This window comes from Athalia rosae, chromosome 4 (genome assembly GCF_917208135.1).
Source record: "Athalia rosae chromosome 4, iyAthRosa1.1, whole genome shotgun sequence".
NCBI lineage: Eukaryota > Metazoa > Arthropoda > Insecta > Hymenoptera > Athaliidae > Athalia > Athalia rosae.
The window spans coordinates 12957377-12983460 of record NC_064029.1 but is presented as its reverse complement, the minus strand read 5'-3'; the positions used below and the strand labels follow the sequence as shown (position 1 = coordinate 12983460).

At 39.3% G+C, this 26084-nt stretch overlaps 3 protein-coding genes across 5 annotated transcripts in view; 2 read left to right on the top strand and 1 right to left on the bottom strand.

The window, feature by feature from the left end:
- LOC105691199 (aurora kinase C-like) lies at positions 1 to 2239 on the bottom strand. Its single transcript, XM_012409527.3, has 5 exons — positions 1987 to 2239; positions 1214 to 1833; positions 1000 to 1134; positions 538 to 928; positions 1 to 413 (listed from the first exon to the last, which is right to left on the bottom strand). The coding sequence occupies exons 2-5, from the start codon at positions 1813 to 1815 to the stop codon at positions 315 to 317; spliced, it is 1227 nt and encodes a 408-aa protein (XP_012264950.2). The 5' UTR covers positions 1816 to 1833; positions 1987 to 2239; the 3' UTR covers positions 1 to 314.
- A 42-nt stretch (positions 2240 to 2281) lies between these two features.
- On the top strand, positions 2282 to 5364 carry LOC105691171 (putative protein tag-52). Of its 2 annotated transcripts, XM_012409481.3 has the most exons (8): positions 2282 to 2943; positions 3064 to 3194; positions 3277 to 3498; positions 3590 to 3776; positions 3844 to 4256; positions 4329 to 4475; positions 4552 to 4827; positions 4920 to 5364. In XM_012409481.3, exons 1-8 carry the CDS (start codon positions 2847 to 2849, stop codon positions 5199 to 5201), a joined length of 1755 nt encoding a protein of 584 aa, XP_012264904.2. In that variant the 5' UTR covers positions 2282 to 2846; the 3' UTR covers positions 5202 to 5364. The 2 variants fall into 2 exon arrangements, with proteins under 2 accessions (XP_012264904.2, XP_048509796.1); XM_048653839.1 differs by lacking the exon at positions 3277 to 3498.
- A 2569-nt stretch (positions 5365 to 7933) lies between these two features.
- Positions 7934 to 26084, top strand: part of LOC105691168 (glutamate receptor 1) — a 131186-nt gene continuing 113035 nt past the window's right edge. The window contains exon 1 of one of the 2 annotated variants that reach the window (XM_048653480.1): positions 7934 to 8278. In XM_048653480.1, coding sequence (XP_048509437.1) covers positions 8032 to 8278 — 247 coding nt within the window. In that variant the 5' untranslated portion in view covers positions 7934 to 8031. The remainder of the gene's footprint in view (positions 8279 to 26084) is intronic. The other variant, XM_012409478.3, reaches the window with a different exon arrangement.

The window sequence follows — 26084 nt, the reverse complement described above, 5'->3', positions numbered from 1 at the left end:
CATGTTTTTCATATCCTATGTTTAGCTGAAGACAATTTACACCATTTGACGATTTGTAGGTACCGTCAACAAAATTATATCTCATGAAGTTGGAAGATTCCTCTCCAAACGTGTAGAGTAACTTACATATTATACTAAGTGTTCATGATACAATACATCGTGGAAACGACACTCATGGACATTGACCATTTAATCTAAAATCAGTTATATGAACACAAGTTAAACAGTTGACAGAAGTTAGTTATTCCAAATGTACCTCGAATTAAATTACGGGTTATCAGTGTAATCTATCACATTATATTTAGTAGTTAACTTTATTGCTTCGTGGGCTCAGTAGTTCGGTTTGAGACAATCCAGGGGTGATTTAATATTCCATCCAAAGATAATCGATGATTAGGTGCCACCACTAACAGCTGTAAAAGAGAAATACTTTTGAAACTCTACCCTTGATCACTTCACTAACAAAATCATAACTCAGAATCACGTATGGAGAATACTCAAGAATAATAATCTGTTGGTGAGATTGTATTCCCTTACCTTTGATATAAGATCCTTTGCTCCCTCACTCATGTAGGATGGACAACTAAATTCAGCTCTTGTAATTTTGGCATATGTGGCTTTAAACGTTTGGGCCAGAAAAGGTGGCTGGCCAACTAGGCATTCATAGCAAAGCACACCAACACCCCACAAATCAACAGTGTGATCATGTGTCTTTCCAAGTACCATCTCTGGAGGTAAATAGTCCAAAGTACCACACAAGGTTTCTCTCCTAGAAGCAGGGGCATGAACTGACCATCCAAAATCAGCCATCTTCAACTCTCCTTTAGTTCCAAGCAACAAGTTTTCAGGTTTAATATCTCTGTGAATAACGTCCTTACTGTGACAATACTTGAGTGCCCCAGCCAGTTGAGAAATATAAGTTGCCGCTCTGCAAAAATATTTAGCTTACAATTGATTGACTAAATGACGATCTTATCTTCAAACTAAATAAATCATTACCTCTTTTCATCAAATCTCTGGTTAGGCTGTGCCTTTAATTCTTTGAACAGTTCTCCTTTTGGAGCATATTCTAGGATCAGATATACTCTTCTATCGTCATGAAAGTACCCGTACATTCTGAGAATATTCGGATGTCTGAAAACAATCATGACATTAAAAATCCATGGTTCTCATTCAATAAGTAGGTAGAAATGTGTAAAAAGTGTTCAGTTACCTTAGATGAGTTTGAATTTCTATTTCTCGTCTGACTTGGTGTTCAACATCAGCTTTCTTGATCTGAGCTTTGAACAGTACCTTCATGGCAATGATGAATTTGGACTTTTTTTCTCTAGCTAAATAAACGTTACCAAATTTTCCTTTACCCAATGGTCTTCCAATATCAAAATCACCAAGAACCCACTTTTCTTGATTTCTGGTATTGTTATCAGAGCTGGTTTGTGCAACAGGTGTAACTGTTGCCTCTGATTGGGATTTGGTCTTAGCTGCATGTGATTCTTGATTATCATTGCCTGTCTTACGTTCAACCGCTTTTTGAGGTGGAGGTAACTTTGGTGGTGGCATCAACTCCATGGATTTGACTCTTTCCGGATTGTTTTCATTAACATTATGCCCTGGGTAAGTTTCAATTCTTATTTCAGTTCCAACCTCTTCAGTATCTTTGTATTTGTCTGCATTATTTTCTGGCGGGCAGATTACTGAGAGAACCGTTGATGGTTTTGATATTTGCAAGTGCTTTAAACTGCCCGTTTTCAACCCTGTTGTACTCATCTGTTGGACTCCAGGGCATGGCTGGTTGTTTTCTTTTCCTTTTATCATGTTGTTTTATTCACTTTTCTGAAATTGCATTTGCAACAACAAAGACGTGAGTAAAATGTAATGATTCTTTCACGATTTTTTAATTTTGAGGCTACTAAAATTATAGTGAATTTGTTGGTTGTCGATCTTCTGTCAAAATCTGTAAATGAATCATGCATTCAAGATACTCACGATTATTTGAGAGAATCGAGCTAGAGTCGACGCTGTTAAACTGTTGTATCCACTCAAGTACAGAAATAGAATAAAATATAATTTACAGCGCACAGTTGTTTAAATTGTTCGATATTTTAGACTTAAACGATACGACTAGAATAATCATACGTACATCTCATAAATCGCGATCACTTTAACTCAAAAAACAGTCTAATAATTCACAACCCGTGTAACCAAATGCCGTATCGTTTTCAAATGCTTGGAAAACTCTCAGCCTCCCAGGTCTATCAGGTAAACCACAAAGAGTTTGAAATAACGAACTTTAACCAGTTTCATTCATTGGTCGACGGTTTTGACATTCCGGATGATTCTGCGCTCAACCTTGGTTTAACATTTTACTCAGCTTTAGTTTAACGTCGCTAGTTGTCGTTAAAGATCAAGTGCCTACAGTTTGTTTATAAAATATTCATGAGCCACAAAAAGTTAATGATTTCTTTCGTTTTTTGCAACAACTGTGATCAGTTTGAATGTTAATTGTGACCGGTTTCGCATATAAAACACGAAAATTTATTCTTCCTCTTTCGATAGATAGCCTGAAACTTATTTTCTTCCCTTCAAATTCTCGCCGAACCAGGGAGTGATTCGCCGGTTGCTTCTGGCAGTTTGACAAGTGTCAGTTGAGGTGTAGCTATATTGTAATAATTTACCAACCAGAACGTTCATCCAGAATCAAATAAATAAATAAACAAATTTGAGCCAGTCCTTGCGTGGTATTAGTTTTATTTGTGTATGTAAACACTTCTCAATAATTGTTCTGCATGAGTGCTTAATGTTCTTAGACGATTTCAGCAAATATTCACAAAATCTAAACAGTGACAATGAATTCACCACGAACACCTCAGAAGACGTTGAGTGCCGAGCTCAGAAGCATAATAAATGACAGGAACATTTTGACAACGAGGACAAGAATGAAAGGTCCAAACTTCATGAATAACATTTATATACTAGGCATTTCAAAATTTTTTATTGCATGTCTACCACAATACAATACCAACAATTGTACACATTCGTAATGTCTTTGCATTTATTTTAAAGTCTTGAGCGCATTAGATGACATAAACAAAGAGAGTACGCTTGAGAGGGAAAAGAATCTGAGAGCGCAAGCTGTTCAGGAAATTCTTATGTCTGAAGTAACTTATTTGCACCAGCTCGAGTTGATCATGCAGGTATAGTCAGTAATCGATCAAAAATAATTTGATTGCATTCCTACTTGTATGAATGCCTGTATAGTTTGTTCAATGTTTGCAGTTTTTTATGGAACCAATGATTGAAAGAAAAATAATGAATCATGCATCGTACTCAACATTATTCGGAAACATTGAAACAATATATAACGTTAACGGAGAATTACTCAAAGAATTGAAACAAGACCCAGAAAATGTTGCTAAGGCGTTTTATAAGCTTGCACCCTTCTTTAAATTATATTCCGTTTATGCTTATGACTATAAACAGGCATTGATGCTGCTGCAGGTTTGTTTCTAATTGTAAAGCTACATAAACATCTGTGTTAGGTTCACAATAATCCCAATGATACATTTAATGTAACTGCACAATCTTTTAGGGTACTCAAAAAAGTGATCAAGAGATGAGAGAGTTCATAATGAGACAAGAGACACGACCAGAGGTTGGCAGGAAGTTATCATCCCTGTTGATTGCTCCAATACAAAGAATACCCAGGTACAGACTTCTCCTGAAGGAAGTCCTGCAGCATACATCACCCAAAGACGTGGATTATAGGATATTACAAGGTAGTTACAAACTTACTAGTCACAATATGATTCGTAAATTCATTTCTCATAACTTCATTGATTTCAGCATCTCTGACCGAGGTTGAAAAGGCTGCTGTACACATTAACGCCTTAGTCGCTGAGCACGAAGATATGCAAAAGTTGTTGGAGTTACAGAGGCATATACATGGATCAATCAATCTGGTGAAACCAGGCAGAAAATTAATCAGGCAGGGAACACTGATGCGTGTTTCCCGAGGTGGTAGTGCTTCCTATCGCCGACATTTTGTGCTACTGAGCGATACTTTATTATATTGTAAAGGAGATCCTGACAGTTCATTGACAATATGTTGCTTATTACCATTGAACAAATGCTCCATACAGAGAGTTCTCAGTGGTGGGCTATTCAGAGTCACGTGTCTACAAGAAAGTTTACTACTATATTCAGAGAGTGGAGACAGTGAAGAGTGGATTCAATCGCTGCAGGAAGCTGTGAAAAAGGTATTTTACATCGTTATTTTTCTTAATTATGCAATTATTCATATGCATTCTATATCTTAGCTTTCTTTTTAGTACATCGAGTGTCGGCAGACCCTGAGAAAAGACAGTAGCTCAAGGAGACCCCTTAGAAAAAATAAGGTCAATGAATTTTCTTCGGAAAACATAACTGCTGGTAAACGATTCAAGAGAAAACGGTCTCCGGCTGAAACAACTGAATTGGTACAAATCAATGCTTCTTCGATATTGTATTGTATTATCCAAAAATCAATAGCTCAACAATGTTATTTTAAATCAGGAGGATCCCAACGTCTCGGCAATAATATATGTGAATCGTGACCGAGAGGGCGAGGGGAATGATAACGATGAAGTGGACTGCTTTTCTATGAAAAGGTTCAAGAGACAGAGAACTGATAATACTGGAAACAAAGAAAACAAGAGGATTTCTTGGATGGAAAAACTTATCTTCAAACAGCCCCGTGAGGACGATGTGGACAAAAAATCTCATTCTTATTTAGATTCTCTCTATCCATTGCGACATGGCACTTCCGATGATGTAGATGATCTGCAAAGAGTAAGTTTTTCCGTGATTTTACTGATATATTTTTTCACACTCCGCGAATACGGTATTCAAATGTATAACAGACGAATGTCATTTCATCGCAGCCAATTCAGAACCCACCTGCCTCAGTAGTTCCATGCCGTAGGGCATCGAAAGCGGATAAAAGTAGAAATGAATTAAAGAGATCAATGAAAACTGATTTGGATTTGATTGAGGAAGTTTTCGAGCCACCTCAGCCCTTGACGGGGAGACTGGAGTTTTGCAACAACAATGCTGACCGTCATCAGTCTGACTCACAACAACGTGAATGGCCTTCCGTGAGAAGTGTTTCTCAATTCATTTATGGGCTTGGTTCATCTTTGAGAGATTTGTTCAAAGCAAAGTAGAAAGAATTGTACATATAATTACACACAGCCATAAGAGTGCTGATGTTTTGGAAACATCCAATACGGATGACGTCCGTAAGAGTAATTTGTATTATGATTATTTAATTAATAATGAACAGTGTACTTGTGAAAAGTAAAACAGTGTCAATTAATGTGTGATATACATGCCGAAATCTTTTTTTGTATTGATAGTGAGAATAAATGACGACCTTGATTATGAGGCTAATCATGAGACTGAAAGGAAAAATTTCCGAATGTATTAAAAACTTTTTTTTACCGACTCCATATTAAAAAATATATTTCTAAAAATTCCATTGTCTTGCGTCTTATCAATTTATTACCAACTTACCCACATATCATTCTATCCATATATTCGAACAAACGCAACAATAATGCATCTCATCTCGGACAACTAACGGGTTTTCAAGATGCTTCGTTTCGAAATTCTTAAAAACGCAACCTGCAATTCGTCAACTCGTCGGTAAGGGTTGCGAATCAATGAATCCTCTACGAACTGTTATCAACGAAACAATGAGTTTGAGATATTGTGTTAACCCGACATCGCTGGCGTTGGAATCTCCTTGTTCATCGCGAATATCCGAATACAGAGGTAATAAATTGTTATGAGTATATTGAAATAGCTCAGAAAAATGTCTACGTCGAATCTCATTCGTGTTCATAATATTGAAATATACTGTGGCAAATTGGATAAGCAAGATCGCGAAGATGTTACGAAACCTTCTCATCCACATCATTATATTATCGCGCTGTCGTTCCAGCCAAGCAAACTAATTAAGTAATTACCGTGTATTTTTAATGTGGGCATTCTTTAGCTGGGGGACAGTCGGCTCATTACAGAAGTCATTGTCATTCTGAAAGGCCGAAAATGTCGCGGAGGCGTCGGATGAAGTTTTTAAATGTGTTATATGTTGTATGTAGAGATGAAGAAACGGGGCCACGCAGATATTCGTTCGGACTTTTAGGAACCGTGGAAAAAAAATCTACAAATCCCGAGCTTAAGTTTGCTCGCGATAACTTTCAGGTATCGCTGGTTCCCAAGAAATTTGAAAAAATAATTTATGTAATTACGCAAATAGATAGCTTCGTATTCAGTTAGTGATGAGCAGTGTCTGTGCGGCGCTTTTTGTTCTAGGATTCGAGTTGAAATGCATTAGAAATTCTGCGAATCTTAAGAGCATATTTAACTTTACCTTTTATCCGTCACATGTTTGCAGTTTGCCTGTAAGTATTACATAACTATCAAGTCTTCTCAGTATTTATTCATACGGGGCTGCCAGACTTACTGATCCTCTTTAAACTTCGGTATCATAATCTTTTCTTTTCTCATCAAGGTTTCGCTGCGCTCGTCGTCAATTCTGAAAGTTGTTCTCCAATCAGATAGTAGGTACTCGGAATTTTCCTTTACAACTAATAGAGAAAGGCGGGGCAGAACGGGGTACTTGAGGAAAAAAAAATTTTCATTCCAGAATGATGTTTGAATTCCTTTTCGATCATCTTAAAAAAATTTCCACTAAATTTTTGGGGTACCCCATTCTGCCCCACCCTCGCCTATGGCGTACACGGCAGACTTGAATTTTTGATTTTTCCATCCCTCGTTTCTTCGTAGATATATTTCTATGGTTTCTTTTACCTCCTTGAAATAGGGGGAGTTGGCGTATCAATCCTAATTCTGAAACCTCAAGTTAATTTTGCTATACCTAAAGAGGCCTAAGGGCACCCAAGATCATGATTGATAGTACGCTTGGACGAAGGAACGTATCTGTATAAGCCATCTCTCCATCTCACGCCGCACCGCATAGCATCGCTTCATTGTCGAGTGTTATTACATCCGCGACTCCAACCAACCCCCTCTCTTGTCCCCCATGAAATGCCAGGCTTGGGGTGATTCGAAGCATCAAAATTCCTGCAAATGGACCAAATAATTGACGAATGAAATTCATAGGAAAGGCTGGAAGGAAAAGGAAAGGAAAAAAGTAGTCCCCAAATTTACTAAAATTTTTCCTGACGCAACTACGTAACAGGCCTTATCAACAATAGATTACACATACGTTTATATCGAGGATATTGAAAACTAAAAGGGCCTGCTGTAATTCATTTCGCTATTCGCTGGAATTTATTTCGGTCGCTATTATAAAACTTTAGTCTAATAATAATCGTAAAATCATGTGTTCGATAAATCGACCAAAAATTAATTGACTCAGTTATGTACAAGAACAAAAGGCACCGATGCAGTTAATGCTGCAAGAGCTAAGGGGATATGCGGTGACGACTACAGCGGGAAACAGAAGCGCGATGTAGATCCAAAAGTCCGACCAAGCCCTCCCTGCACCCAGGGGATGCGCATGCCTACTTTTCCCGAAATGAGAGAGAAAAAGGGAGAGGGAGAGAGAGAGAGAGAGAAAGCTGCGCGCGAATTTCTCTCGGTGTAGTAGTTTTATGAGAATGTATTTGACCGTAGTTTTGTGAGTGTAAGTGGGGTATCGGCAATGCATGTACACATATACGGGTATAATATGTGTAGGTACGCTACCGACGTCGCGGTGCTCGGCGTCGTGGTTCCTCCCTACCCTCAACCCCTCGGCAGCAGCAGCATCCCGAGAGGACCGCGCGCCCTGTGACGTCACATGCGCGTTAAGCGTATACGCGAAATTCAGGGGTAGTTTTAGCGTTGGAGGGAAAGAGACAGAATAATTTGGATCGAGAAGGATAGAAATAGGGAGGAAAATGACAGAAAGAGAAAGAGAGGAATTGAGATCCAGTATTGGTACTTGGTGGAAACCAGTCTGTGTCAGACACCGGAGCTAGGAAGATGCCGCCGGCTCCCGGTAATTTTGACCGCGAGTCCGGATCGCCCCGCGAAGAGTTTCGCGCAGCTTTAACCCGTTCGGTACAATATCATTATTCTAAATTTTATCGTGCAGATTATGGAAATAATAAAGAACGCCACGTTATCGTGAATAATACGTTATGTAACGTTAAAATGGCTGCATTTGTGATAACATGTTTATCTCTGATAATGATCGTGCCCAACGTTACATCCGAGAAAATTCCAATCGGTGAGTAAAATGGATTTCATATACATCGGGTCGCAAATATGAAAAGAAAAGAAAGGAGCAGACAAAAACAAATTAATATTCTTCTTCATGACGAACGCATACATGTGACATGTACATATATAATTTATAAGTTTACGTACATACAAGTATAATTTTTAAGTGTCGAAGTTTGTGTTATTATCGCACTCAAAAACTGCCCTCTGACCGATCTTTACTTACAATTAATGTTCGCCCTTTCTCTCGAAATTTAACCTTCGATGATGAGCGAGCTTACGTTTTCTTTTTATTCTTGTGTTTATTTAATTCCATCTTTCTTTCGTTTTTCATTATGATTAATTTCGCTTCCGTTCACCCCAGGCATTCGGAGAATAATAATCTTGACTCCTCAGCGTGTGCTTAATTCTAACTCTCTAGCGAATTGAGGTGCAAATACAACGGGAACAGACCAGGGGATGAAAGAATATATAGATGAGATTGGGGAACGATGTAATCAAGATGTGCACCAAAGTCGTTCGTCTGACCCTTCTGAGGAACGATTTCTCTGATCTCATACACCGTTAGTTGTCGCTTACGCGTCGAGCAAATACCAAGCGACATAGTCGTGATACCAAAAATCAACTAAAAAAATTCGCCCATAAGCTCGGGTTCTTGAAAATTTGATTTCATGAATGCTTTCGTAGTATAATTGTTTCCGTTTGAAGTTCCGTTCATTCGCGTTGCTGTTATAAGGTATTGTGATTTGGAACAAAGGTCAAGGTTCGGAAGTTGAGAGCTTTCAATACCCATAGGTACGTATACCTCTGCGGAGTCGGGATATTTTGAGAAGGTCAACTCTCTAGTAGCTACGAGTCATCCAAATGCGACTGGGTTTCGCTGATGGGTCATTGAAGTATATCAGCTGTTGTATAGTATGACGTGGAAAAAAAACGAGTACCATGTGATTATAGGAGTATATTCGACAGCAACAAAAGTTTTATCGAACAAAATGGCCGACCGTTATTCCACGAACTTTTGTTATTATGCCGAGAATATTCATGTACGGAAGATGCACTTTAAAATACACGTGAAGCAAGAATTTCTGCGAGGTTTAAAGTTTGATTAAAAAACTAATCTTCTGTGAAACGAATGATAGAAACCTAAACAAAAAAGATAAATGTACGAATTTCTGTTGGTTCTTGGCGCAAGTTCAACCAACAATGTGGATAGCTTTTCGGAATCCTTTCAGATTTTTGAATAACATTTTGGCACTTTTCAAAAAAAGAGGAGCAAACTAATCGGTAGATAATATTTCGAAAAGCAACCAAAATTCCCGATTCAAACTGGTCATTTTCTTGAACTATAATGAGTAAAAAACGATGGGTGCATTCGAGTTATCTAATGTGTACCTAATATATATACATACGTATACGTACAGTATAAATGCGGGCAAATGAAATGGTGTGAGTCGCTGGAAGCGAAATGGAGCGTGAAATATTAAACGTGCCCGCCCGCGTCTTGAAGTTAACTTGTTACATTATACCTATAGGTGTGTGTACATACATAAATATATCTATATAATACTCGTGCTGATAACGTGTGTGGCATATATAAGAGATAGAGGGTGTGTATAAGGATTGGATACAAATTTATATTTTTTACCCGTTTTTTTCATTTTTTTTTTTTTTTTTTTCTTACGGTGATTGTTATTTTGTCATTTCGCGGTTAATATATAAATACATTATATACAAATATACATATGTATTGCATACATATATGCGAAGGTGTATATTATGTATTTGCCCATCGTTTTACACGTATACAGAAAAGGGAGGGCTGAACGCGTGCATTAAACGACGTGGAAAATACATTCATTTTGTCGACAATGAAACCGGAAATATCTATATACACACTCACATATTGAATCGATAAATTTATCACCTAATATGTGTGCGCACGTAGAGAAAGAAAATGCGAATTTTGTGGTAAATATAAACTTTTGTCTTCTCGTTTTCAAAGCAATTTATTTTGGCATTATTCTTCTTTTTTTCTCTTTAATGTATGCCACAATGACGAGGATAATGATATTTGGATAAAAGCCCTACAGATTACCGTCATGAAACAGATTTTTACGGCGATAGAAGTGCAGAACCCGGAAAAGGCGTTCGGAGCACATCGCGAGTATAGCATCAAAAAGAGTGAATGATGAATGTCTATAGAAATTTTGCCTCTTTTTCATTCTCTCGAATTTTCGAGCTGTGTACATAATATATAATAAATATATTATCGCGTTTGCCCCTACATAATTCTCAATCTCTTCGTTCCCTTCGTTCGGAATCTTTAACGCGATCGTTGAAAAATACATGTATAAGAGAAAAAACGTGAGAAAATGCAGAATCTGGGGCGAAAAAAACCAATAAACAAAAGACGGGAGAGGAGGAGATTTGCCAGGGTCGTTTCAATCTCTATATACATGTCGTCTAGGCGGGGAGAAAGAAAATGAAAAGCATTCGTGATGCACACTCGTAAACTTAGATTTACATTGGTCGTCGGTAACGCGAAGGCGGACGCCACCCGCAAACGACAAATCTAGGCGAGTATTCGTTCGGCATTCCAAAAACGACTCCGGTGCTATCCTCGTATTTGAACTTTTGAGTTCTGGTTTTAAAAATGCGGATGGTGTTGTCAAGGTGACGACAAACTGCTGAAAATTCTCGATTGCAATCGCATGGAAAAAATTACGTAACAACACGTTCAATAATTACTCAATTTTCAATGCCTCAAAATGGCAAAAAGTTACACCCACACGACCTGCAAGTCGGGGACAAGAGAACGGTGCATCTTTTCACATCTGTATTACTACGTCGCACTCGTCCAACTCACCCTTTACTGTAGACTCCAGAAACAGCCCCCCAATGGATCGTTTCGGTGTAACGCAACGTTCTCAAGCAAGAATTGTTCGTACTTTCGAAACCGCGAGAACAATTCAACATTTTCGCATTGGAATGCCGCGCCCGCGAGACCCGCAATTCTACTTTCTTTATTTCCACACTCCACGTTCTCATTTTTTTTTCATTTCTTTTTTTTTTCTCTCTCGCCTTTCACTACCTAATTATTATTTCGCGCTCAGATAACATCTCACCTTCAAACTACTGAAAGTAATAAATTGTTCCGGTGCCCTTCCTCAAAGAAACGATTTCAAACCTTGGTCCGAACGGCGAAAAAAATCAAAGACTAGTATTTGGATTTTTGCCATTTCTGAATTAAAAAATCGAATATCCTTTACTTTCATTAGATTGAGTTTCTTCATCCTCATTTCGTTTCTTAATAGTGTCTTGTCATGTAAGACTCGAACCACTCTTATTTTAACGCCTCGCATATCGCTCGCACCATTTTCCACGTTAAAATCGACAAAATCAAATGTGTACTCCTCCAGATATTCGACGTATCTAGTATATATCGATTTCGAAACCACGTATGCGTCGTCTAAATCAAGCTACGGATAACGCCGATCGAGAATGTTAATTTTCCCACTCCAAATAGAGAAAACTGGGCGATAACTCGACCATTTCCGTAAATAAATCAATTTGACTAACAGATTCAGATTCTTGGGCTTAAATTCCACGAGGGTACCACGTTAAACCCAATAAAGACAAATATTTTTTGGCTCAAAATCGAAAAAATATCCAAAGGGTACTCCGGTGGATTTTTTTTTTCAAATTTTTGCCCAAGAATGAAGTATCTCAAAAATTGATCGTGTGACACTTTTCAAACGTAGTGTAACCTCAGGAACACGAACCCGTTGAGTAAATTGAACTACGAATTTTTCCCATTGAGATATCCTTGATTTTTCACATTTTGCATCGAAAAATTGGCGAAGACTCGATAAATTATCTAGACACATGAATTTAGTTTCCGGATTCGGGTTCCTGTGCTCAAATTACTCGAGAAACCGTCAAAATCTAGCGAAAAAACAGTTGATTCTCCCCACAGTGTATATCGGTGATATTTTTTCATGTATTCCGAACATGGGAACAGAAATCTGTCGGCAATATTATGCCGTCGGTAGAATTTGCCACTTGAACGTAAATAGATGCGCGAATTTCTTTTTTATTCGGGAATTCTCGTCGACGAGATTGATTCTCTTGCGCCGATGCAACAGAGTGGAGTCTCGTACAGCGTAGCCTGACGGTGTTTGATTGATTTCATCTAAGAGCAAAGGTTGGTCCTTTGTAAGTACAGTTGGTGGTATCAGGACCACTCACAAGTTGCTACCGTTCAACGTAGCTAATACGATTATGATGGTTCCGAGGTACTCGAACGGTGCAGGTGCTGGCTGTAGTATGTTAGAGAGGAGAATTCGTCTTGTTCACGTTCACCAGAAGTACGCTCCGGATTCAGACAACTGACAACAAGCGTCAATTTCGCTCTCTCGGTTTTGAAACGATGTAGTAGCTCATCGGAATTCTACGTCAAACAATTCCATAGCAAGTCTTTCCGTGACTGTGTTAATTTTTTCCTCAATCTCTGAATATTTGACGTTCCATTTCGAATACTATAATCGATACGATACTCGCATTCGTGTAATATATCCATTACAGGGTACGTCCGTACAATTTCTGGGCTGCAATGAAAATGTGTGCCGCAAATAATATATGCCATTCACCGTAGTATATGTTTCCCTAATTGATGGCGTCGCCAATTTCGGGTAAACATGGACAATTCCGCAGCCGATGGTGTTCGCGTGGATATATCATTTATTAAATACGTTCCATATGTTTATCGGGCGTTAGAAAATCGGACGAACATGCCGACAACTTTCCCAATAGACATCCGTGTTCCATGCGGACCAAGTTTGCTAATATTGTATTGCGGGCCGTCGCGTTCCACGAAAGACGAGTATGGAGAATATTTCTAATCTGTCATACTCCGGTTGAATCATCGTTCACGCTTTTCATCTGTTCTATCGGCTCTCCGCGAATAATTGAACCGGAGCTGCCTAACGATGCTCGAAATCGTTCACAAAGTAGGTACGTACATCGTGTAACGTATAATTCGATACAAATTGATCGATCCCGACGAAGTACTACCATTCGCTACTCAAGCAATGAATAAAAATGACGGCATGTGGCATTTTATTATACATATATACAAATATATAAACATACACACGTACAAATGTGTCTATGTATATGCGCGTCGGGCTATCGGATCTGAATTGAGTTACTTCGCATTTATCAGAAATCCAGGTACACATATATCTACATATAAATTTGATGTATGGCGTGGCACGATATCGCGATTTGTACGTTCGTATTGTCATTATTTGATTTTATTTTTTTCCGATTCCATTTTTCCGCGGGTCACACACACTTTTTTGTGTCCCGACCCCCCCGACGATCGATCTTTCTCATCGAATTATGCGATGGATTGGTAAAAGAGAATTTCATTATACTTTCAACGCTGCCGAAAACTATAGGACGCATATCGCGTTTCGTTAGACGCCCTTCTCATATCCCGAAACTATAACAGCTCCCTCTCACTATTTAGGTACATAACGTATATGCGGGACGGTACCTTCATATACATAGTTATGTATCTACAACGACCTTTGAGCAATTAAACAATTAACCCTCCTCGCGCAGGGCATGTGGCAAAGTATGCGGAGTACACTCACAGCTGGGTTTCTATTAAATTTTCAAGATTCCGCAGTTGAATACTTTTTTTCCTACAGAAAACATAAAAATTATCTAACCCGCCAAGCTGCAGCTATCGATTTTTCATTCAACCGATAATTGCACGCGATAAGCATTGAAAACGACTCACACGCCGTTCGTACGCAGTCGGAAGAGTTAACTCCCTCCGTTTGTCTGCTTTTTTTCCTTCACCTATAATTACGTCCGTCGTTGATTGGATAAAAAATTCAGTCGATCGCGTGTCAATTATTTCACGCGTAATGCCGCTCCGGTTGAAGCCAATTCAAAATCTGCGTATCGGTATCGTCGCCTCGTTTCGCAGGGTAGGGTGGGTAACTTCGAACTATCCGATACCTCTACCGCTCGCTCCGCAGTAGTAAAGGTCAGCGTTGTGTCAGACAGCGGCTCGTATCCGCGCGCGAGCTGTTTCCACTGCGGCATTCAAATATGTATATAATGTACGTGCATACACCTATGTACAAACTGTATACATTCAGATCTACGTACATACAAACAAACTATGTACAGATCTAAATATATATATATATATATATATGTATACATATAGATGTTTGCAACTATTCCCGTTGGTTGCGGCAGTATTAGAGTGAGTAAAGAAGGGAGAGCGAGACGTGATATCATAGACGATAGACTCTCTTCACGGAGGTCGCCGGCGGGGAGTCGGGGGTCGGGGGGGTTAGATGGAACAGAAAGAGCGAGGGATAAAGAGAGAGGGAGAGAGAGAGAGAGAGAAAGGGAGAGATAGGAGAAATACAGGAGCGAGGTTGGACGAGCGCAGAGAGCGGGATCAATGCTCGCGTCTTTTGGAGTGAGAAGAGGAACCAGCCCTATGCTCCTGTATTCTCATATCAACCTTCGCTATACACCAGCTGTACACATACACACCTATGCGGGGCATTCCATTCAAATTCAACCAGATTCAGAGCCCTCGTTGTTTTATCTATCGTTCGTTCAATTGTCAACGTATGAATGATCGTGAAATTATTGGAAGAAAAATTATGGAAGAAAAATTCGTCGAATAGAACAAACGAAGAACGTAGAAAGGAATGTCAGAGAGAGGCTGAAAATTGCCAATTGGTATACAAAATTGTAATTCAGCTATCCGCGAACGATTGATAGAAATATTGGAAATTAATTATTTCATTGCAATTCGTCAGGCGTGTTGACTTCTCCACCGTTTCTCCTTCATTCCTTGTACGTCGCACGTACGGTAAATAGTTTTATTCGTTTTGTGCGATCGGCCGTTAGGGTAAAAACGGGCGTATACGGTTCTACGCGCGGTATAATTGGATTTGTAGGGTTTAATTTGAGATTACTGTAGGTATAAAGTACATAATGTGATATATGTATATGTATGTAAATTCGTAGTGGGTCGGCTATGCACTCGTATATATGTAAATAGAAGTGTGCAACGTTGGTGGGGATGTTTCCTCGGCTTGTTCTTCCCTCCGCGACACGATCGCACAACCCTTCCTTCAATAGTGTTTAAGGCTATTGCTCGAGGCATCGAAACTTTCAAACGATTAGCCAAGATGTAACTGAGAGACCTAGGGGTATAAGGTTATAGGGGGTTCGAAAGTTCTATTATGTATAATATGTACGTACCGCATATAGGTATACGTATCTACAATACTTGAATCAAGTAACTATCACGTAGAGTAGATTTATATCTTATTCCAGGATATAATGAGCTGTTGAACGTGACCTTCGTCTAATTACCATCCGTATGTAGAAATTATACATTTATATCGCAACCGTAATCAATATTTTAACGATATTTAACATTCTTTTCCCGTATCTAATAAACGTAATTTTACTTTTTCGCTTTTCCTCAATTATTTTTCCCCACTTTTCGATACGTTATCACAATAATCCGTATGAGGTTTCGCGAATGTAACTCTATACTAACGAGAACGTCGAAACGGAGATCCATTGAAATCAGGTTGTAATTATCTTTTCAATAGCATAAAGATACAGCTGCGCAGATGATACGTATATCGTTATTCTCTAAGCGGGCACCCGCTTCACGTATCGTGAAAAATTAGAAAAATCACGTAAGCAAAATATTTTCACGATCGATCGGCATTAATTTCGAAGCACATTCGAGATTCGTTTGAAGTTTGCACATGAAACGACTCAATGCTCCGGTACCGACACTGTCGCAGGTATACGGGTATACCTATCACCGATCGCGACCCGCGATAAAGCTCTAGAAAATATTAAAAGAAAAACAAACGAACAAACAAACGAAAAAAAAAAAAAAAACGGGAGAGCGAATGAACTCTCACTTACAGAGGACAAAATAGGTCTGCGGGGGAGAGGTGTAAGCGGGCTAGCGAAGGTCTAGCCAAGGGCCGTATAACGTGAAATGTTGTGGTTCCATCAAGTTACCACCGCACACACCGTAGACGGCAACCGAAGCTTTCGCCAAGTGGTAAGGATTCCTGCAGAATTCTCTTCTCTTTGTCTTTCTCTCCCTCTTTGTCGATCTCTCTCTTTCACTCGGTTGCTAACTCACCAACGAAAGCTCCTGACGTGGGAATTATCCGCGGGATAACGCTGTTCGAGCCTCCTGTGCTGCACGGCGAAACGCGGTTTTCAAACTCGCTCACGAGGCTTAACGGGACTGAACTTTAGTCTGAAACTGCTGAGGAACTTTCGGTAAACGTTCGAGGATATCGCAAACTTAAGTTATCCCTATATACAGATATGCATTTGAATAATATACCTGTCTCGTATTTCGACTGCGTTTCGAATAGAAATTTTTTTTTCCCTCTCTACTTCTTCACCGTTTATCGCCTTTGGTTGTAGGTATAAAAAGAAGTATGCTGTCGGTTTCGATCGAAGTCGACTCTTCTTTATTTCTAATAAATGTTCAAGGTTTCGATCTGGCGCTACAAAAAAGTAAAGAACAAGTTCTCAGAAAATGACGGTCTCCCCGAGAGCTATGTATGTATATAATATTACAACAGAAATCGCTTACTCAAGCCCTAATTTTTCCTTCGTTCCAATCATCTCTTTTCTAGGGGTCACGTCTTCCGAGGGATGCGCACCGTGTAATAAAATCTCGACCACTTATTTACTATCGTGTCCTATCTCTCGTTTAAACGATCTGCAGAAGTAATAAAAAAAGCAAAGACTCAGAGAAAAGGGAAGGAAAAGCGAAAGGGTATCATAAAATAAAATTAAATAAATATTTGTTCAAAAATAACAATCTAGCGACGCATTTACCACGGGTAAAATAAGGACATGAAAATTTAGATGATTTTTAGTCCCCGTGAACTCGTATTTGACGTTCTCTAATTATCAAAACTGCACGATACCTTCGTTATAATTGAGCGCCCTTTGCAGCTTTATATCGCGGCTAGCGGTGATCCTTTTAAAAGCATTTCATCCGCGTTAGCTGACAGCCCCTTACGTCTACCTATAAGTTTCATTGGGAGAGTTCAACATTTATACTTCGTCAATGTTTTATAAGTTTTGGGTCGAGCTTTAGCGCTTTACGCTCCGTCCGCTTCACTGGATTGCGAAATAGCCCTCCTAATGGTTTTGGGATTGAAATAAATATTGCAAGATTTTTTGTCATGGACTGTAGCAGGTTCCGTCTGTTGGTATTTATTTTATCTATATATCTATATATATATATATATATATATATATATATATATATATATGTTCATTTAATACCTTTTTTACTGCATTCCATCAATTCCCTAAATCCTTTTATTCATTTAGTTTTTTTCATTTCGTCTTCAAGTGCCGATTTTTTTCTGCTCCCTTCATCCCCTACGGTCGATGGTACCGATCGTGTATCATTTTCTCGGATCGTTTTTTGCAAATTTTCTCCACGATACAGAAGGGTTGAACGAAGTTTGATGTTTTATTGTTGATCGTGTGGGTTCTCGTTTGCTTTTCTTCCACATCTCGCTAATTGTAAGCCAAGGAAGAATTGACGTTTGCCAATTCTCGGTTCGAGTAGAAGATATTCGTTTCAACAAGAGGTAGAAATTTTCATATTTGTTGGTAATTATTCGAAAAAGTGTATTATTTGTACAAACCAATTTTCCAATATCCGCATGTGCGATGTGTACATGTCTGAAAGTATATAGCATCACCAAAATATCCACACGTCTATAGGTATATTTGCGTACATGTGTGTACGGAAACGGGTGGGTATACCTGAACGGCAAATATAAAAATTTGTTCGGCAATGTCAATTACTTTCGCTGTACTGCATACGGGATAGCACGTATGTTTTGTATCACACGTTCGTACACCCGAGGAATAGGAGATATACTTTTTTCTTCATTCCGTACATTCGCGTGCCGCGAAGATTGAGGATTGAGAAATAGAAGGGTGCGACCTACGGAGTTCCTTGCACACGTCACGCGTTGAATAACATTCTCTCTATAAATCTCGCTTCCAAAGTTGACGGTAATTCAATATCCGTCAAAGAGCGATGTCTCATATTACCGTCGATCAGACGTACGTACGCCGTTACGTACGCACGTGTCTAAGTCGTGATGCGGCAAATCAAATTCAACGGATTATATCGGTGCGGATATATGCAGAGAAAATGCAGAGTACCGAGGAAGCTAATTCAACGGGGACGTACACAGATATGCAATCACTGTTAAAGATACATACATATAAGATCGCTTACGCGAATCGTTTCCCGAATGCTTTAGGTTTTCTGAATAAATGATACCTACTCAAATGATACATTATCATGTACAATAGTAACAATTCAAATTTATTTCTCGTCAAGTAGCGGGGGGAAAAATGAAATAAAATTGCAGGATAAGTGGTTCGAAGCGGGATTTTCTTTTTTCTTTTTTTTTTTTTTTTGTCAACTTTTCCAGTACGCCATTATGTTAAAAAATAGAATAAAGAAAAGTGAAACGTCAGGCATCGGAAGAAAAGGAAAAAGTGAATGAATACATAAATAAATCAAATAAAGAAAGTAAAAGAAATGAGAATAAAAAAAATAACGTGGCTTCGCCGAATACGTCGTGCACCATACGCTCTGCTGAAATTAGGTTTGCAACGTTCAAAAGACTGTCACGAAGAATAAAAGAAATTAATAAATTAAATATTGATACGCTGACGTTTGTCGCGATTCAGGTACCTCGAGATATCAGCCATTGCATGGAAATCTTCGGTAACTATCCAACGAGTATACGTCCTTCACGGATACTATAGAGATGCTTAAATCTTTTGAATAGATTCAGTTTTCGTAAAATTTTGCGCAAGGTTTTGAGAGTGATTGCGGATACTTTTTAGGATGGCAAGAGTGAAAATGGACGAGCTAGATCGAAGTAGCTGGCGAAACAGTCTCTAAATTAGCCATCGAAATTACGCCCCATTGCTCAGAGTTGTTAGGTACCTATACGCCAACTCCCTGACGTTTTCGCGTCGCCCCTTGAACCCGTTATTGAATGATAATTCCCGATCACTCTCTGGGGAAAATTTCACCCCCCTTACCCCCGTCGCATCGCCCATCTCGCATTTCCCATCTACCATCTACCATCTCCCATCTCCCATCTATACCGTCGCCCATTTACCAACCCCCTGCTCGCTGTTCACCCTCCCAAAATGCCCCTTGACGCCAACGCCGCACGTAATATAAGCTGGAACGCTTCGGGATACCTGCGCCTGAGTACATACAGTAATAATAGTAACACACCAATAATAGTAATAACAATAATAACAACAACAATAAGAATAATAATAATATGTGTACGCTCGCATACACATATTTGCGGTGTACTGTACTACATACGTACGTACATGCAAGCACTTGTACGTTTCACGTGTGTGTGTGTGTGTGTATGTGTACATATAATACGATACATTCGCGGAGATGGGCGAGTGGTTACGGGTTAGTTTATATTCCACGTAGGCGGACGTGGGGGTTGCAATGATTTACCGTCGGCCTGCAAGCGTAAGGGACCAAGTTGCTTTCAAACTATACCCACCGTATATATACGTGTTTATATGTATACCTTATTTACCTAACTGTATATTAAGATACCAACCTATGTAATGATACGTCGTATTTCAATTTTCAATTGGTAATAGATAATATACGTCCGGCGTACACGTAGGTATACCTGTATATTCGCAGCGAGAGAAAAAAAGGAGAACAAAAGATTGAAGGAATGAGAAAGAAGAAATATATTAAAAGGAACCGAGAGAGAAAAAAAAAAAAAGGCAATGAAGAAAAAAAAATTGGGGGAAAAAAAAAAACTGAGGCTAAGAACACACCCCCAAGATTTCATTTCGAGGGAAATGCTGTGTAAATATAGTGGTAGCATGGGAAAAGTTTTTTCAGGAATATTCCGGCGAATTGAGAGGAGAGGGTGCAACGACGTACAGTGGCCGAGAAAACCAAATGTAATTCTTTTATTCCCTGCAAATTGTAGGTAAATAGATAAAATGTTTAGAAAGACAGAGATATTGACGACAACTCTTGCTTGTATATTATTTTTCCTTTTACGTATGGGTATACATATGTATATTGTTCAGGACAGAGTTGCTTCTTTATATTTTATACTTAATATGCTTCATCGAACACCTGCTATGCCGAGAAAATATTTTTCACACCAAGGGATGGCGTAATAAAATTCTACAAGTCAAGAAGAAATGTACAAGGAAGAAAAAGAATGGAGTAGAAGATTCATTTCAAATAAGAAACGAGATTCTTCAGCTCCATAGCGTTCAGCTTTTCGAACAATGAGTCGAATTCGATAATTAAATAAATAAATCGACATCAGATTATTACTTGACCTTATTTTTAGTCACATGGCATAAAACTATACACGAAAAAATCAACGAGATTCACCTACCGGGAACGAGGGGAGGCAATTTCTTTTTCAAACAATTAAACTGGACACATGTCCCTGCAATATACCGTCAAAAGCTTCAAACGAATGGTGAGGAGGAGTAAAATTCAGTATGGAATGTTATCGTGCATGTAGAGTCGAAAGCAAAAAGAGAATAAATGTCAAAAAAAAAAAGAAAATGAGAGATGAAATTGAAAATAATTAATCGTTACAAAATTATGAAAATCGGTTTACAAATAAATAATTTTGGCATACGATTTACATCGAATCATAGGCTGTAAGAGTTGTCGAGAGGTGTGACTTATGAAAAATATACGAAAGGCTAGTCGAAACCAGCCGAAACTACCCATCAGGAACGAAAACGGGTTACGCTCTTTTGGTTGTTAGTTTTCGATGTCGTTGACACTACGTAACTTGATTTTTTTTGTTTTTTTTTCCACGTACACAATGTCTGAGGATGTTTGATGTTTACCCGCAGTCTTTTACGGTAAGCGTTTGACGAGTAGGTAAGTTAAAGTAAAAAAATAGGACACTTGGTAGCCGTTAGCAAAGAAATATAATTGCGTCTCCGCGGTCCTTTGAAGACTGGTCAAAAGAAGAGTGCGGATTTTATTCTTAAGAAATTTTTTGATCCTCAGAAGCTACGTGAAAAAAATTGCTGTCATGCGTGAACAAGTATGAACGTAGGTATATATACGTATACCTACCACAAGGGAAAGAAAACTAATAAGGATCCTAATTTTTTTTTTTTTTCTTCGTTTAATCTTTGAAGCTAATTTCTCACTCGTACGCAGATACACGTCTCACACCGTACGACTTGAAACTAATTTCAGCGCGGAATCATTTCTTACTTTCTGTTTTTTTTTTTTTTTTTCCACGGGGATATATTTTGGTCGGTTGTCCAACCGTGAAAATTTGGGATTTCCGTCACGTTGCAGATTTAGTACTTTAACAGCTAGACCGCACCGACTACCCCAGCTTGCTAAGGTTTTTAAGTCCTTTCCTTAGCAACCGAAATCCCTCCGTTGGGTGTAATTTCGCTTTAGCTGAGTACCACTAAAATTCGAATGCGATGCAATTTCGTTCATTCGAAGAGCTGGAAACGGAGCAGCTAATCGGCGATACTCAAAACGTACGAAAGTTAAGGGATGTAATCAATCGGTATACATCGAGATTTATAAGGGATGTTTTTTTAAGGGTTTCATTCAGTTTTTTTTTTTCTTTTTTATGTCCAATACTTTACCAACCGAATTAATTTCATCGTCGTTGGAATAGGGTCGCCCTTTGGCACGAAATTATTTGTCACGTTTTCGCGATCGCATATATTCGACAGTCTTCATGCTCCGATATTTAGTCCGCTGTGTATATTCCTGGTAGCAACTTCCGCGATTAGGTATCGCCTCGAACATAGCTGGGGGCTGTTCGCAGCTTGATGTAACTGAAAACAAGTATTATACATGTAACGAGGCTTCGGGATATGCTGTCGGAATAATTTCCTGGCAAGTAGGAAAACTTGCAAAAGGCAGAAAGGGAAAAAATGAATGAAAGAAAAAAAAACAAAAATGCGAACCGAGAGATTATCAGATGGAGTGGGGGGAAAAACAGATAGCAAGACACAAAGGACGATAGGAGGGATACGGAGCTGTGCACTACACTCATGTATACACTCGTGCGAAGGTATGTGGGATAAATAACGCGGGAGGAATTAAATTGTCGGAGAGTCCTGCGAGACGAGTATTATAATTAAATCTAATTACGTAGTTTATGCTGCAGCGCACGGTATACGTATGCGTTGATTTTAATCTACCTTATCCAAGTTGAAAATTGCTCTGATTGTTATAGGGTTTCGGTATCGGGATGCCAAACCACCGTGCCACCCACTCTGACCTACCTCACCCTGCGTTATATCACGTGGAGTAGTTTTCAACCAGGTTGGGGATATATTTCCGAATTATATTTTTCAATCACAAGTCGCACCCCATTAATCAACTCTCGTGGTAACGAAACAGAGATTAAAAAATGACGAAGGAATCTCGTGAAATGAACAATTTTCACAGATCGGTGGATTCGAGAATCGGTAAAAAGAAAATAGACTATGGATATATTTGAATCGGAAGTGGTTAAGAGTACAAATAAACTTCGTACGTAATTACTAAAAGTAATTCTAACAGCTGGTTAATGCTCAAATTTTACACTTCCAATGACGACATTATTTTCAAGAATATGCCTTCTGTGATACGTGTTGTTGCATAGTGGTGGCGGTAATGAAGCTCACCTTGCCAAGAAGTTGGAACATGGAAGAAGTGAGGATCGTGCAGGCGTTGGGGACGCATAGCCTCCGCCTCTGGATTGCGTTGAAGTTTTCCTCACAGGGGCAAACGGTTAGAATTCTCTACCCGGTCGGGGGTCGCGTCCCCGAGCGGATGGCTTTGTTCAAGTACGCTCCTGGTCTTCCACGTGACTTCCGATATAACTCCCTTCTCTCTTTTTTTTCCCCTGTCTTTCCTTTCTCTTTCCAATTCCCGCGGTTCGTTTTTCATCCCTCGCGTCTTCCGTATCACCCTCCCCCCTCCCCCCTCCCCCCTCCTCCCGTCTCCCATCTTCCTACCTTTTTTTCCTTATATTCGGAATAGAATTTCGTTGAAAGTGTTGAAGGCGTCAGGGCGACGACGTCTCGGCTTCGAACGTACGATATAGGTATACTTGTACGCCTATCCCTGCTCGTTCCTCGCGGTATTTCTCTGGCCTTTTGTCTTAATTTTTTTTTTCCGTCTTTTTCAGCCATTTTTTCATCCAGCGTCTTCTTTATACCGATACGGAATGTCGAAAAATGACTCGCGAAAAATTTGCATAAGAATTTTAAGAAAAATTCAACGGATTCAACAACCCGAAATCTCAAGGTCACCGTTCGTCGAGTCAAACTAACGACTCAAAGCAACATCCACCGCCTCCGCCCTTCCGCGAAATACTTAACGACACTTTTTCGCTTTCATAAATTCTACGAAATTCGTCTTTCCTTTTTCCTTCCAATTTTTCGTGCTTTTATTTTCGCGAACCACCCTTTCTTTGCTTTTCTTCTGATTCTTTCCCTCCGCCCTCGGTTGTTGCTATAATTACTGGAGAGGTGGTGGCGGTTCTCTAAAGAGGAGCGGCAGTTTTCGTTCAAAATTATAAACTTTGTTGAATGTTTAGAATTATAATTGATGCTCGACGACTCAATTAAAATATATTATGCAGATTTGTATAATATACACATATAGCCTGATACATACTCGAAAGAAGCTTCGTGGATCGTATCTTGGGGTTAAATTGAATTATTTGACGTTTTGCATGTAGTTCGAGAAAAGATTCTTCTTTCTTTATCTCTATCTTTGTATCTCTATTTAAATGAAACCTGCTGCTTTTTTTTCAATATCAGTCAACTTTCGCATAAATTTTTACCGGCGCTTGTTGCCCAATACACATACATGTTATGTATGTATACATATGCTACACTTTCATGCTGTTGAGTTCATAAGGACACACACAAGTCCAACGGGTTATCTTCTATTGTATTACCATGCGTGCTGATACGGTCGTCTTTATATTCGCTGTCGTGAACAGATTTTCGGATTATAGGTACATATTTAATTCTAACGACACAGAAAGACAGTTCGTCCAATCCGAGTGGAATAGAATCTAGTGAATAAAATCATACCGCACTCGAGGAATAACGTGTCTCATCAGCACCCCGTAGCCAATGTGTGCGAATAATGTATTTTCGCTTTTCAAAATCAAACGACGCGAATGATTTTCTCCTTCTCTTTTTGCAACTCTTCATTTCCATTATCTCTTTTTCCGGACTCCTGGATATCCGGATATCCTGACCGCTAAACTGCTGCCACCTTCGCCAGCACGTGCGATTCAGCTTTTACCCCTTCGCATAGCGTTACGGTATGTACGTATATCCGTGTAAAAGGGGGATGAAAATTTCTCGTTTTTTTTTTCGCGATAAGGGCTTTATTAACGATCCCTCGGGTGAAAGTGTAGCATGGTAAAAATGCAGACATTAATAACAATGTTCGCAGCGGTCGTCATGGATTTCTTTTCTTTTTTTTTTTTTTTTTTTTTTCCAACCAAGTTCGAGGTGCCCCGTCGTGGTGCCCCTCGTGTACGCACCTTGTTCCGCCAGGTCTCCCCCTAGATGTAAGTAATAGCTACGGAGATTGACGCGTTCTAGCGATCGTCTCTGGTTTTGTTGATTAAAGCGTCACGCCCGGCCCGGGTTTCCTCGACGACTTTTCCGCTAAGCACTTAGTATAATATGCCCAGGGATTACTTCGTACCTAGCACACGTAGATATATGCATATATATATACGTATACAACCTGTACCCACTTCTACGGTTCTCCTCCATTTTACCCATCTCGCGTTTATAATTTAGCTACCCTCCCTCACACCGTGTAAAGCTCCGCTGCAACTTCAGAACGTGAGATGTAGCCTCTCGATAGCATTATACAACTTGGCACTTTCCTTGATGTGTATAAATGTGTATCGTATAAGCGTCTACTCTACCGCATATATTTACAATAATAATGGTGTGCGAGTAAACTTTATGTAACCCGAGACACCGTATCCCGATGCTTTGAAGACTAAAATGGAACCTAAATCGAAATCTGAACCGTCCCCGAGCTTTAAACCACACTGACTTTGGATACCGTGACCAGAATTTGCCCTCGAGCCCCGCAGCGACAGGCGATCCTGTTTTCAAAAAAAATTTCACTCGACTAAAAATCTACTTTTACGCGATACCGGTTGTATTTTTTTTTCCCCTCTGTAACGAGGTTGCTTCGAAACGAGAGATGCGTTTTAATATTTCGTAAAAGGTGATAGTCGGCATTTCAAAAACTATGCGTACCTACAGAAATTTTCTAACGAGGTTTTAATTCACGTACGTACGAGGGTGGTCGTCGGGTTGAGCTGCGGTGAAACCGATACCATGTAAACCGCAAATTCTATTGGATTCTGATAATTATTCAAATTCCTATCTTCATGGTACTCCGGCGCTATAGATATATACACGTGAAATTCTCGGACATATTACACCGCGGAGCTTGCATAATCCCACGTTGCAAGTACACGTACGAAACGTGTACGTGGGTTCGGTACAACCATCGTCGTGGTATCGAACATTTTTCGGAATAAACACGGAATATGAACGCGGAGGGGAAAGATTTTCGTACCGAAACAATCGCGAACTGCTATCGTGCAGGCAGCGTGTATTCCACA